This window comes from Pelecanus crispus, chromosome 18 (assembly GCF_030463565.1).
Source record: "Pelecanus crispus isolate bPelCri1 chromosome 18, bPelCri1.pri, whole genome shotgun sequence".
NCBI classification, from domain to species: Eukaryota; Metazoa; Chordata; class Aves; order Pelecaniformes; family Pelecanidae; genus Pelecanus; species Pelecanus crispus.
The window spans coordinates 7,576,289-7,588,892 of record NC_134660.1 but is presented as its reverse complement, the minus strand read 5'-3'; the positions used below and the strand labels follow the sequence as shown (position 1 = coordinate 7,588,892).

The 12,604-nt window shown below is 57.2% G+C and overlaps 1 protein-coding gene across 1 annotated transcript; it reads left to right on the top strand.

Annotated features, from left to right (window-relative positions):
- The first annotated feature begins 11,167 nt into the window (after positions 1–11,167).
- On the top strand, positions 11,168–11,929 carry LOC142595170 (feather keratin Cos1-1/Cos1-3/Cos2-1-like). Its single transcript, XM_075722739.1, has 2 exons — positions 11,168–11,246; positions 11,622–11,929. Exons 1-2 carry the CDS (start codon positions 11,168–11,170, stop codon positions 11,927–11,929), a joined length of 387 nt encoding a protein of 128 aa, XP_075578854.1.
- Positions 11,930–12,604: the final 675 nt, after the last annotated feature.

Below are 12,604 nucleotides of genomic sequence, written 5' to 3'. Positions count from 1 at the left end.
CCTTCACTGGGCACTTGCAGCATGTTCAGATGAGTCCTCTGCCCACGCTGATGTGTTTTGCACCAGAAATGCTTGGGCCTCTCATCTGGTCATGCAAAAGATGCCTTCACTGGGGAATGTGCCTGGCATAAAGCAGGAAATGAAAAGACTGCAATCGAGGAAGCCAAAACACAGCCCATAGCATTAGCTGGCATGTCATGCATTCAAGATGAGCTTGTCAGAAAATAACCACCTCTACAAGGGATGCCTCTGGCAGCCTGGGGCAGGAAAGGTCCATAATAAAATCCAGCCCAGCTCCTTGTTCTATTCATCCACTTCTCTTGCCTCCTTCTCCTTGGGAGTCAGGTGAGTCTGAAGCCCCTTCTCCTTCTCTGCTTTCTCTAAAAGGAGGTCTCACCTCAATGGACCTCTCAGCTGACACCAGCCTTGTCCTGTGCCAGATCTTGTGGGTGCTTGTTGTGGGAGAGGGAAGTGGTGAGAAAGTTAGCCATGGAGGGAAGCTGGGACTGTAGTGAGGTGGCTTCTAGACTAAGAGGCTGGGCAGTAGCTGCACAGGAGGTGGTGGGTCTTTTTGGGCCCTGTCAGGATGAGGCCAAGAAGCCCTCATACATCTCTGCACAGCCTCCACCTCCCGGTCCTGCATGGTCTTTGGCTTCCTCATGGTGTGGTGACAGGCTGCTTCTCATGCATCCCTGTGTTTTGCTTCCTCCCTGCCCTCTCTCCCAGGTGCCCCTCAGGCCCCAAGACATGTCCTGCTACGACCAGTGCCAGCCCTGCCAGCCCTGCCAGCCCTGCGGCCCGACCCCACTGGCCAACAGCTGCAATGAGCCCTGTGTCAGGCAGTGCCAGAACTCCACTGTTGTCATTGAACCCCCTGCTGTGGTGGTGACCCTGCCCGGACCCATCCTCAGCTCCTTCCCGCAGAACACCCTTGTGGGATCCTCCACCTCTGCTGCTGTTGGCAGCATCCTCAGCTGTGACGGAGTGCCCATCTCCTCTGGGTGCTGTGACCTCTCCTGCATTACCAGCCAATACTGTGGCAGAAGGTGCCCCCCCTGCTAAAGATGCTGGCAATGGACCCTGACAAGGACCCCCAGGAACTCAGAACATGGTGCTGGACACAGGATCGAACTTCATGCCATTGTTTTAAGAGCAGCTGACCATGTCTGACTTGCCCTGCAAGGGCAGACTGGAAGGGGCCAGCCTGGGCTCTCTGAAAACATGGCCAATGTCTACCTCTCCTATCTTCCACTCACCTTTTTCTCTCTTTTCTTTGTTGTCTTGTCCTCCTCTCAAAGCCTGCAGTGAGGACCCCAGAAACCAGACTGGAGAGAGCTGCTAGCCTCTCTCCCTTTGCCAGGCAGGTCCCCTCATGCCCTGTGGGAACTCTGCCACAGCAAAAGGGAAACAGCTTCTTGGCTGCTCCTGCTGCTCCCCTCGCTGGGGGCCTCCACTTGGAGGGACCTCATTTCCCTCTCCAAACTCATTAAAATTTGCTGCAACCTTGTCTGTGTCCCTTAGGGGGTCTGACCATCTGCATACTGACTGCTGACAAAGAAAGCCATTGCTTTGTGGAAGGAAATAGGTGGGGGCACAGGGCAACCCTTCATCACTGCTCGAGGTGTTGGAGGGTGGGACGCACTGCAGCGAGTCCCCTTCCAGGCACTGCCTCTTGAAGCTGAGGAAGACAGCCCTAGTTACTCCGCTGCCAATGGCCATCAGTCCTTGCCTTGCTGCGTCTCTGCTCAGAATTACCCCCTTGGCCCTGGAGCACGCCATATGAACAGCAATCTGTTGTCCTCCAGAGAGGAACTGTGGGCATGTGGGAGGCCCTGGGGAGGTCAGCAGTCTCACAAACTCCCCTGTCCCTGGGAACGCAACACCCCCTTGGCTGAAGGCAGGCCCAGGACAGTGACTGTTGCATGAACATGCAACGCTGCTCTGTGCTGCCTTGTGTGCCTCAAGCACAGCTTTCCTGAGGCCCAGCAGCTCTACAGACCCACAAGTGCTGCAACGCAACTCTGCTCTGGAAAGGTGCTGTGGGAGAGGAGATAATGCCCAGCTCCACAGGGTCATGTCACTGACAGTGGGATTTGATTCCAGCCTAAATCTACCCTCCTTTAGTTTAAAACCGTTCCTCCTTGTGCTGTCACAACAGGCCTTGCTAAAAAGATTGTCCCCATCTTTCCACCAAGCACAAGGTTCCCTTTGTTGCCTCTGTCTCTGATTCTTACCCAGAAGCTTTTGACGTGCTCGTGGCTATTCTTCAGGGACAGCTCTTCACAACTGTATCGATCATCTTATTGATCTCAGAAGAGAGGACCATCTTATAAACTCAGGGGTGTTTCTGTCTACAATGGGATCAGACCTCATTATGGGATGCAGTGGGAAAAGTGTTTTAAGGTGGTGATGTGGCTGAGGGGGCTTTTGGTTTACAAATTAGGAGAGAGCCTCCCTGGGCCAGGCTGCTCTTTGTAGGGCAGTGAAGACCGTGTGGCTTCTGGCACAGTGTCCAGCTCCCTGCTCAGTAGTGGTCTTGGCTCCTTTGTCACTGTGTAACCAGGCAGCTTCTCACTCACCTTGTGCTCTGCTTCCTCCCTGCTTCTCTCCCAGGTTCACCTCCAACTCAGAGACATGGGTTGTCCTGCTACGACCAATGCCAGCCCTGACGGCCCTGCAGCCCGACCCCACTGGCCAACAGCTGCAATGAGCCCTGTGTCAGGCAGTGCCAGAACTCCACCATCATCTTTGAGCCCCCTGCTGTGGTGGTGACCCTGCCTGGCCCCATCCGCAGCTCCTTCCCACAGAACACCGTTGTGGGCTCCTCCACCTCTGCTGCTGTTGGCAGCATCCTCAGCTCTGAGGGAGTGCCCATCTCCTCGGGGGGCTTTGACCTCTCCTGCATTACCAACCGCTACTGTGGCAGAAGGTGCCTCCCCTGAGAAAGCTAATGGGCATAGCTCTTGGGAAGGCTCCCCAGGGACTACAGACATAGCGCTGAACAAAGAATGACTCTTCAGGCCATTGCTTTCACAGGAATTCACCATCCTGAACTGCTCCTGCAAATGCTGGCAGGAAGGGGCCAGCCTGCGTTTAGCTGGAAACATGGGCTGTGTCTCTCCACCCATGCTTCCACCTACCTCTTTCTTTCTCTTTTCATTCTTTTCTTCTGCTCCCCTGGGCTGCAAGGATCTCTGCAGGAAAGGCAGACAGATGCCCTGCATGAACTTCACCGTGGCCAAGGGTGAGACTACAGTCTTTTACTTGCCCCTGGTGACCCCTGCATGCAGGGGCTCTGCTTGGAGTGACCTCGATTCCCTCTTTAGACTCATTAAAGATTTCTGCATCCCAGCCTGGGCCTCCAAGTGGTCCTTTCCTCCATGTATGCCCTCCCAAGCTGCTCAGGGAGAATGGATTTGCTCTTGGCAGGGGATGAGATGAGGGTATGAGGAGACCCTTCACTAATCCCAGAAGAATGGCAGGTTGGGACACACTGCAGAGGGTCCTCGTGGCAGCACTATCCCTTGGCAGTATGTCAAACCACCCAGACTACCTCAGAGCAAGTGGCCATCAGCCCTTGCCTTGCGGTGGCTCTGCCCAGCTCTAGCCCCACAGAGCCTGCAAACAAGGAGCGCAACCTCTGCTTTCCTCAAGTGAGAAGCTAGGACTCTGGGAGGCCATGGAGGCAAGCCACCCTGTAAGCTCTATAGGGAATGGGGCACCTCTTGCTCTAGTCAGTGCTGTGCTGGGGAAGGAGGAGAGGACAGAAGAGGTCCCCAAAGGACAGCAGGAGTGCCGATGGGTGGAATAGTCTCAGGGATGGCCCATGGCCTCACCTCCACCTTCTCCTCCCCACCATTGCCCATCTAGAGCCGTGGCCAGCACACATGGGCATGGGCAGCAGGGATCAGCCCCCCAAGCAGCCCTACCACCACGCCTACAGCACTTGGCAGGGCCCACGTTTTGGCAGGCATGCAGGGCTGACATCATTCACAAGTCAGTATTGGGATTAACCACACTGGGTCACACACTAGAGTCCCTGGGAGCCCAACACCCCCATGGGCCAGGGCAGTCCAAGGACAGTAACCAGTGCCCACAGCCCCATCGCTGCTCTGCGGTGCCTCGTCACCCCAAGCATGGATGGAGCAGCTTTCCTCAGGCCCAGCACCTCTAAGGTCCTGCTACGTCAGGACCAGCTCTGCTCTGGAAAAGCTCTGGAGCTTTTCTCACCCCAGGCCCCTTGAGATGTGAAGGTGACAATGGGACACACTCAGCGCTACCTGTGAGGTGTCTATGGCAGGCAACTTGTGTTCACGAGGGTACCTCTTGCTTCCACTGATGCTCTTGGGCACTGGTTTGATCCAAAGCACACCAGAGGCCTCAGCCAGGAAGAGCCTGATGGACAGAACACAACCATCCATCCATGCATGCATCCATCCATGCATCCATCCACAAATGGGCCTGTGGCAACTGCCCTTTCCGCAGCTGGGAATTAGACAGCCTTTTCTTCTGGAGGGTCAGGTTGTGAAGTCCTTTGCCAACATCCCCTCCTCTTGCCTGCCTGCCCAATGCTGAAGCAGGGTGACCGAGGTGTCAAGGCACTGACCCCAGCTCCCTTGCAAACAAGGTGAATGAGGACTCTGTAAGCCAAGCTCTGCAGGCCTCAGTGCCACAAAATGCCTGTCCCTGGCACATCCCGGTGGGAAATGCCCACTTTTCAGCCATCCCTCCACAGTTTACAGCTGCTGAGTAACAGGGCAAGTGGCAGCGTGGCACAGCGGGTCCCTACAGACAGTTGGGCTCTCCAGGGTCCCACAGCCTGCTGAACTCAAAACAGGGGCTCAGGCACGCAGGGCCCAGCAGGCCAGGTGAGGTGCCCTGCACTTTCCTCCTGCTTGAGACTTGGGGCAGGGCCACTGATCCCCTCCATCTCTTTGGCTGCTGGACACGTTCTTGTCATAGCCAGAGAACAAGGGCTCGCTCACCTCCTCCCACACAAGCCCCGCACTGTTGGCACTGGGGTGAATTGTGAATATCTGGGCAACCCAGCTCCTCACCCTGCCTGGGACCCCCAGAGTTCTCCACTCTCTCCCTGCCCCACAGGCAGCCCTAGGGCACAAGCACCATAGAACAGAATCATAGAATGGAAAGGACCTCTACGATCATCAGTCCAGTCATCAACCCACCACCACCATGCCCACTAAACCACGTCCCAGAGTGCCACATCTACCTGTTTTTTGAACACTTCCAGGGATGGTGACTGGGGACTCCTGCCCTGGGGATGCAGTGGCACATGCACTCATCAGCCCAACCACAGAGCACATGCTGGAGCATTCCCACCAGCACCCAGCTACCCAGCACCTCCAAGCCAGGCCGAGCTATCACTCTGCTTGCAGCACGCTTGTCCCAGCAATGACTATGCTCATGCTGGCCCAGCACCACAGGAGAAATCAAAGGTCAACAAGCTTCCTGGTGCAGAAAGGATGCCACAGCAGCAGAGGCAACTGGGAGAAGATGACAACAAAGCCCACTGCCCATTCTCCCACGGCTGGCAGGAAGTAGACTTTCTTCATCGTGACAGTGGTTTTTGGTAGAGCAGTTTGCATATGGTGACATAATGATCAAAGGACGTGGCTGAGAGGGTCAGGAACTCAGTCATGCCCAGGAAGAAGTGGAAAAATGACTGTGCCAGGCAGCAGGAAACACAAATGATAGTCCTGGTGGCAAGGAAACTCTCTAGTGTTTTGACGACAATGGTGGTGGTGCAGCAGATCTCCAAGGAGGAAAGCCTGCCAAGGAAGACCTACATCGGGATCGTCAGGGAGCCCACTGCTCACTCCCCACAGTGACAAGGGTGAGGCTGTTCCCACCATGGTGCAGAGACACATGGGGAAGGCAAAGACAAGCAGGGCCACGTGCCACCTGGGGAGGCCACTGTGCTTGACTACCTTTGTGTTTGCTTCGGGGCAATGTACTGCCCTGCTTGGAACAGCTTTCTCATGTCCAGAGGCAATCAGCTGCTCAGGCAAGAGGGAAGAACCAAAGGTGTGCTGGGGTAAATCTTTTGTGTCTCTCGGTGTCAGAAGAATAAAATCAACCGCTGCTGCAAGGCAAGGTAACCACTTTACCCCAGATGAAAGTCTCGACCTGCCAGGGCTGAGGAGCAGGTGGTAGACCACAGTAAAGAGAACTTGGCAGAGCCAAGCCATTTCTGGTTTCTTGCAATGGACCTTTGCCATGTAAGGGCTGACTCCGGCTGCAACTCATTCTATGTCTGGTAATGCCTGGGTGCATGGGTTTCTTAATTGCCCCATTCTTAGTTGCTTACTTTGAATGTCCAAGGAGCCTGTCAGCAGTAATAACAGCCTTGGGTGGAGATGGTGGTGCATGTCCTTGGGAAGGGAAAAACCACTGGGAAAGTGTCCCCTCTGTGACACATTTCTGAGACGATGCTGGCAGGCCAGAAGGTGCCACGTTAACCCAGAACACTCTGAGCCCTTTCTGGGAAGCAGGAGAGCCTTGTGGGAAACACCCGACTCCCCTCCCTGCCTTGCACAGAGCCTCTCAGTCTCCACAGGTAGCGCTGAGCGAGGGCGGCTCTTTGCTGCCTTCAGGAGCACTGATCCGCAGCCGCCATCACGGAGAAGAGGTGCTGAGCTCTGTTGGGTGTGGCTGAGCTGGAGTGAGTTTTCCCCATAGCAGCCCTCATGGTGCTGTGCTTTGGACTGGTAGCAAGAAAGGTGTTGACAACACACCGGTGTTTTGGCTGCTGCTGAGCAGTGCTCCACAGCATCAAGGCTGTCTCTCCAATATTCCCCCGTCTGGCTGGGGGCGGGCAAGAACTGGGGAGGGGGCACAGCCTGACCCAAAGTGATCAAAGGGATATTCCATACCATATGGCATCTGCTCAGCAATAAAAGCTATGGAAAGGAGGAGGAGAGAAGGAGCTGAGAGAAGAGTGTTTCATTGTACATCTTTCAACTCGGTCAGCATCTTAGTTCCCCCCGCCGCACTGCGTCCTGCCGAGGAGGGCAGGAACGGAGTGGCTGGGTGGGCACCTGGTGCCCAGCCAAGGTCAGCCCACCCCATGAGCCCAGGCACTGACTGCAAGGAGGACCTGGGGATGCCGGTGCCGCTGTCGATGCCGAAGCCGTTCCCAGGACCGGTGACGGTGGTGGCCCCTGCGGGCGGAGCGGCAGCGCCCCCTGTCAATCCCGGCCGGGGCTGTCCCCCCGCCCCCCCCACACACACGCCCGGCCCCGCCCGCCGCGGTTCGTGCCCGCCCGCAGCCCCGGCTCCTCTCCCCGTGCCTCCCACGCCGCAGTAATACACCGCCGCGTCCCCGCGCCGGGGCCGGGAGAGCCGCAGGGCGCTGGACCGGCGGTCTGCCGCCACCGACAGCTGCCCCGGAGGGTCCTGCACGTACTTGGAGTCTTTAACAGTGACCACGATGAATGTGGGGCCTTGGCCCGGGAGCTGACGGTACCAGCAGATGTAGTCATTTGACTGTATGTTGGGGTGTGAGCAGTTGATGCTGATGTCGGTGCGCTCAGTGGTCTCTGCCAAGGGGTCCTGCTGCACCTGGGCTCTGCCCACAGCCACTGCACAGAAAGGAGAAGGGAAGCCCAAAGGTTATCAAAGATCGCCCAGCTCTCATTCTCCCAGAAAAATTGTGAAGAATGGCAGTGAGAGAGGGCAAGACTGGAATGGATGGAGAGCTGTTCAGCTGGGATGGAGAGTGACCCTGGTGTGGGTGTGTGGAGCGAGAGGAAAAGGCTGGCAGGGAATTTGGAACTGATGCATGCAGAGATGGGATGAAAGTCAGGTGCATGGATGGATGGACGGACGGCGAGAGGGAGAGGCGACGGGAGAGTTGGGTGTGTTCCAGTGAAGGAAGGAGGGCTGAATTCAGAACAGAAATACAGGCTGAATGCACAGGGGGATGAGAGGATGTATGGCGCGGTGCAGGAAAGCAAAGCTGTGCCCACAGCTATGAAGGAAGCAGAGGGAGAGATGAGAGAGGGGTCTCAGAGCAGGAAGAGGGTTAGGGATGGTAGATGCATGGAGAGATGGGTCAGAAGAGGGGTGGATGCACAGATGGAGAGAGGAAGAGTAGCCAGTGAGAGTGGGTGTTGCAGTGAAGGAGGGCTGAAATCAGGGCAATAGTACCTGCCGAATTACCAGAGGCAAGAGTGCGTGCCCGGAGAAGCGGGCGCACGTGCCAGCCAAGTTGTGATGGTAGAGATGATGGGAACAAAGGAGGCTACGTAGGGGGGACTGCAGAGCTCTGGGAAAGGGGGAGCAGAGAGGGCAGAGAGGCCGGGAGGGGAAAGAGACGGTGCAGAAGGAGAGGGCCGAGCTGGCGCTGGGCTCCCTGGGGAGCAGCCCGGGCACAGAGCCTACCCCCCCGCCACCGCCGCCAGCCCCGCGCACCCAGCAGCACCGCGGCCAGCCCCGCCAGCCCTGCGCCCCGGCACCGCCGCATCCCGCCGCTCCGCCGCCCGCGCCTCGCTGCCCGCCGCCAGCCCCGGCTCTCTGCTCCGGCCGCGCCGCCTCCTCTCCTCTCCTCTCCTCTCCTCTCCTCTCCTCTCCTCTCCTCTCCTCTCCTCTCCTCTCCTCTCCTCTCCTCTCCTCTCCTCTCCTCTCCTCTCCTCTCCTCTCCTCTCCTCTCCTCTCCTCTCCTCTCCTCTCCTCTCCTCTCCTCTCCTCTCCTCTCCTCTCCTCTCCTCTCCTCTCCTCTCCTCTCCTCTCCTCTCCTCTCCTCTCCTCTCCTCTCCTCTCCTCTCCTCTCCTCTCCTCTCCTCTCCTCTCCTCTCCTCTCCTCTCCTCTCCTCTCCTCTCCTCTCCTCTCCTCTCCTCTCCTCTCCTCTCCTCTCCTCTCCTCTCCTCTCCTCTCCTCTCCTCTCCTCTCCTCTCCTCTCCTCTCCTCTCCTCTCCTCTCCTCTCCTCTCCTCTCCTCTCCTCTCCTCTCCTCTCCTCTCCTCTCCTCTCCTCTCCTCTCCTCTCCTCTCCTCTCCTCTTCTCTCCTCTCCTCTCCTCTCCTCTCCTCTCCTCTCCTCTCCTCTCCTCTCCTCTCCTCTCCTCTCCTCTCCTCTCCTCTCCTCTCCTCTCCTCGCCGCCGCCGCCAGCTCCGCCCCGGGGCTGAGCCCTGCCCCGGCGCCGCTCGGGGGCTCGCCCGGGCTCCCAGTGCTCAGCGGCTCTGCACGGGCACAACTTTGTCTCCTGCAAGCCCACTCTACCCGTCCTCTCCCACCAACAACAAGCCTGCCCAGTGCCCGCTCCAGCCTGCGGCAGCTGCAGGGCCCTCACCCGCCACATGCACCAGCTTCCCAGAGCTGCCTGCCACCGCAGGGGCTGCAAAGAGCAGCCACGCATTTCCTGCCCAGGGGAAGGAAGGAGCAGGCTGCAGAGCCTCCCTTCAGCTGCCTCTCCCCAGTGCCGGCACAAGGCCTGACAGCTCTGCTGAGGCCGAGGGGGTGTGAGGACAAGTGAGCCCATGGGCGTGCAGGGCTCAGGGAGGGCTGGGGTAAGGGGGGAATCTCAGAATGTGGGTGAGAAGGCACCTCCAGTGGTCATCTAGGCTGACCATCTGCTCGGAATAGATCCCATTGGACTGAGTTGCTCAAGATCTCATTCGGTCCATCCTTGAACACCTCCCTGGATGGACATTGCACAGCTTCACTGGGAAACACCTTCCTTTTCTCATTATTTCTTTTAGCCTATTGCTTAATCAGCTTTCCCCATGTCCCAGTTGCTTCTTCACTGCCTCTACTCCTATCACTGAGACCTTCCAGTATGTTGGTCCGTCTTTGTCTCCTCTGATTAAGTAGTTGTAGAAAGCAAGCAGGTCTTCCCTGAGCCATCTCTTCTCCAAAACAGGCAGGCCTGGTTCTCTCAGCTTCTCCTCACATGTCACGTTTGACAGCACCCTAACCCCTGGGTTGCCTCTGTTGGACTTGCATGGCTGTGTCGCTATCCCTCCTTGATGTGGGAGCCCCAGTCTGGAAGCAGCACTGGGGAGGTGGTCTCAAATGGGACAGAGGGGCAGGGACACTTCCCTGCACCTGCTGGCAACACTTTGGCTGTCACAGCTCAGGGTGTGTTTGGTCTTCTTTGTGCAAGGGCACACTGCTGTCTCACGTTCAGCTAAGTGTCTCCTAAAACCACACATCCTTTTCTGTGCAACTGCTTCCTAGGCAGCCTGTCCCCAACGTGTCTGAGTGCATGGTCTGGTTTCTAGCCCAGATGCAAAGCCTTGCCCTTGCTCTTTTTGGCCTTCATGAGGTTCCAGCCAGCCCATTTCTTCATGGTCAGAACTCGTGGAGCCTGTTGCTGTTGGGGCTTGAAATCGGCAGCAGCGGAGCGTGAGTTTTGGAGGGTCAGGAAGAGGAGGTCTCAGGAGGCAGGGGCTGCATTTCCGTGCCTCTTGCCTGGACAGATCTCCAGCAGGCTGCTGCCATCAGCACTCAGCTGCACTCAGGCTCCTTCTGACCCTGGGAACATGCTGCTCTGTGGTGCTCATGGACAGGGCAGAGGAGAGTGTCCCTGCCATGAGCAGCACATTCCCTCCTGATGACGGACACACAAGGACACACAGACATGGATAGTAGACACAAGTAAAGAACACACATAGGAACACAACAAACCATGGACTCTGCTAAGGTCCCCTGGGGAGTGGGCAGTGTGAGGCAGAATGAGGTCAAAACCTAGGAGCACAATGCACACACCTGGGGAGGCAACAACAAGTGAGCATTGGGGTGATGTGAGGAGGGAGGGAAAGATAAGGACATAGGACGTCCTCATGCATGGGAGCCCATGGTGTTCAGCTGAGGGTGGCTGGACCTTCTTCCTGAGAACACCACTGCAAACAGCCCCACCGCAGTGACCCAGGCTGACGTCACCTGCTTGCTCTGGACCCATCCAGCGCTTGAGCTGAGACTTCTGCCAGCACTGCTGCATTCCTGTCCTACAAATGCTGGGGCCTCTCATCCGAGTGCTCAGAAGAAGCCTTCATTGGGAAATGGGCATGGCACAAATCTGGAAATGAAAAGGCATCAGTGCAGGAAACCAAAGCACAGCCCATGTCATTAGCTGCGCTGGTTTGCATTCAAGATGAGCTTGTCCGAGAATTGCTACCTCTGCCGCGGGTGCCTCTGGTCCTGCGGCAATGAAGGGCAGGTATAAAAGGCAGCGCAAGTGCCTGCTCTCTCATCCACTTCTCTTGCCTCCTTCTGCTTGGGAACCAGGTGAGTCTGAAGCCCCTTCTCCTCCTCTTCCAAACTGAGATCTCTCCCTGATGGACCTCTCAGCTGATATTGGCTCTGTTCTTCACTGCATTTCAGATCTTCTGGTCATGGGAGAGGGAAGTGGGGAGAAGGTCTGGTTAGAGAGAGGCTGGGATGTGGCTGTGGGGGCTTTTGGCTCATGAATTAGGAGAGAGTGTCCCTGGGCCAGGCTGCTCTTTGTAGGGTAATGGAGACCATGTGGCGCCTAGCGCATCCCTCTCACCACTGAATTGTGGCCTTGCCTCCTTTGTCACTGTGTAACCAAGGCTGCTCATCACCCACCCTTGTGCTCTGCTTCCCCCCTGCTTCTCCCGCAGGTGCATCTCCAGCCCAGAGACATGTCCTGCTACAATCCATGCCTGCCCTGCCGGCCCTGCGGCCCGACCCCGCTGGCCAACAGCTGCAACGAGCCCTGTGTCAGGCAGTGCCAGAACTCCACCGTCGTCATTGAACCCCCTGCTGTAGTGGTGACCCTGCCCGGACCCATCCTCAGCTCCTTCCCGCAGAACACTGTTGTGGGCTCCTCCACCTCTGCTGCTGTTGGCAGCATCCTCAGCTCTGAGGGAGTGCCCATCTCCTCTGGGGGCTTTGGCCTCTCTGGCATTACCAGCCGCTACTGTGGCAGAATGTGCCTTCCCTGTTAAAGTTGCTGGGAATGCCCCAGGAACACACCTTGAGGAACTCAGAACATGGTAATACGCAGGGGATTGAGATTTTGGAGATATTTTCAGTACAGCTGAATGGCTTTGCCTTGTTTCCCCTTTTCTTTGTTTGCTTTGTATCCCCTTGGCAGCAAGGTCCCACCAAAGCCAGCCTGGTGGGGAACATCTGGCTCCTCTCCCTTGTATGGCACAGGCAGACGGACGTCATGCAAGAACTCTCCATGCACAAGGACCGCAGACTCTAGGCTCCCTGCACTGCTGTCCTCCACTCAGAGTGACATTATTTCCCTCTTTTGCCTCATTAAAGTTCTGCTGCATTCAGGCCTGGCCTCCATGTGGTCCTTCCCTCTGTGGACACTCCCCAAGGTGCCAAAGGGGAAGGGTCTTGCTGAGGGGTGGAAGCAGGTGAGGGCACAAGGAGACCCTTCTCCTTTCACAGAGGAATGGGAGGGTTTCACACGCTGTGGTGGCTCCTCTTTTGGGCACCGTCCCTGGGAGCTGAGGAAGTCATCCGTGGCTGCTCTGCTGCCAGTGACCATCAGGCCTTGCCTTGCTGTGTCTCTGCCCTAAAGTGGCCGGAGAGGCAGGAGGCGGTGAGGGATCAGCAGCCCCGTCAGCTCTTGAGGAAGGGCTTTGGTCTTGCTGTGTCTGGAGCTG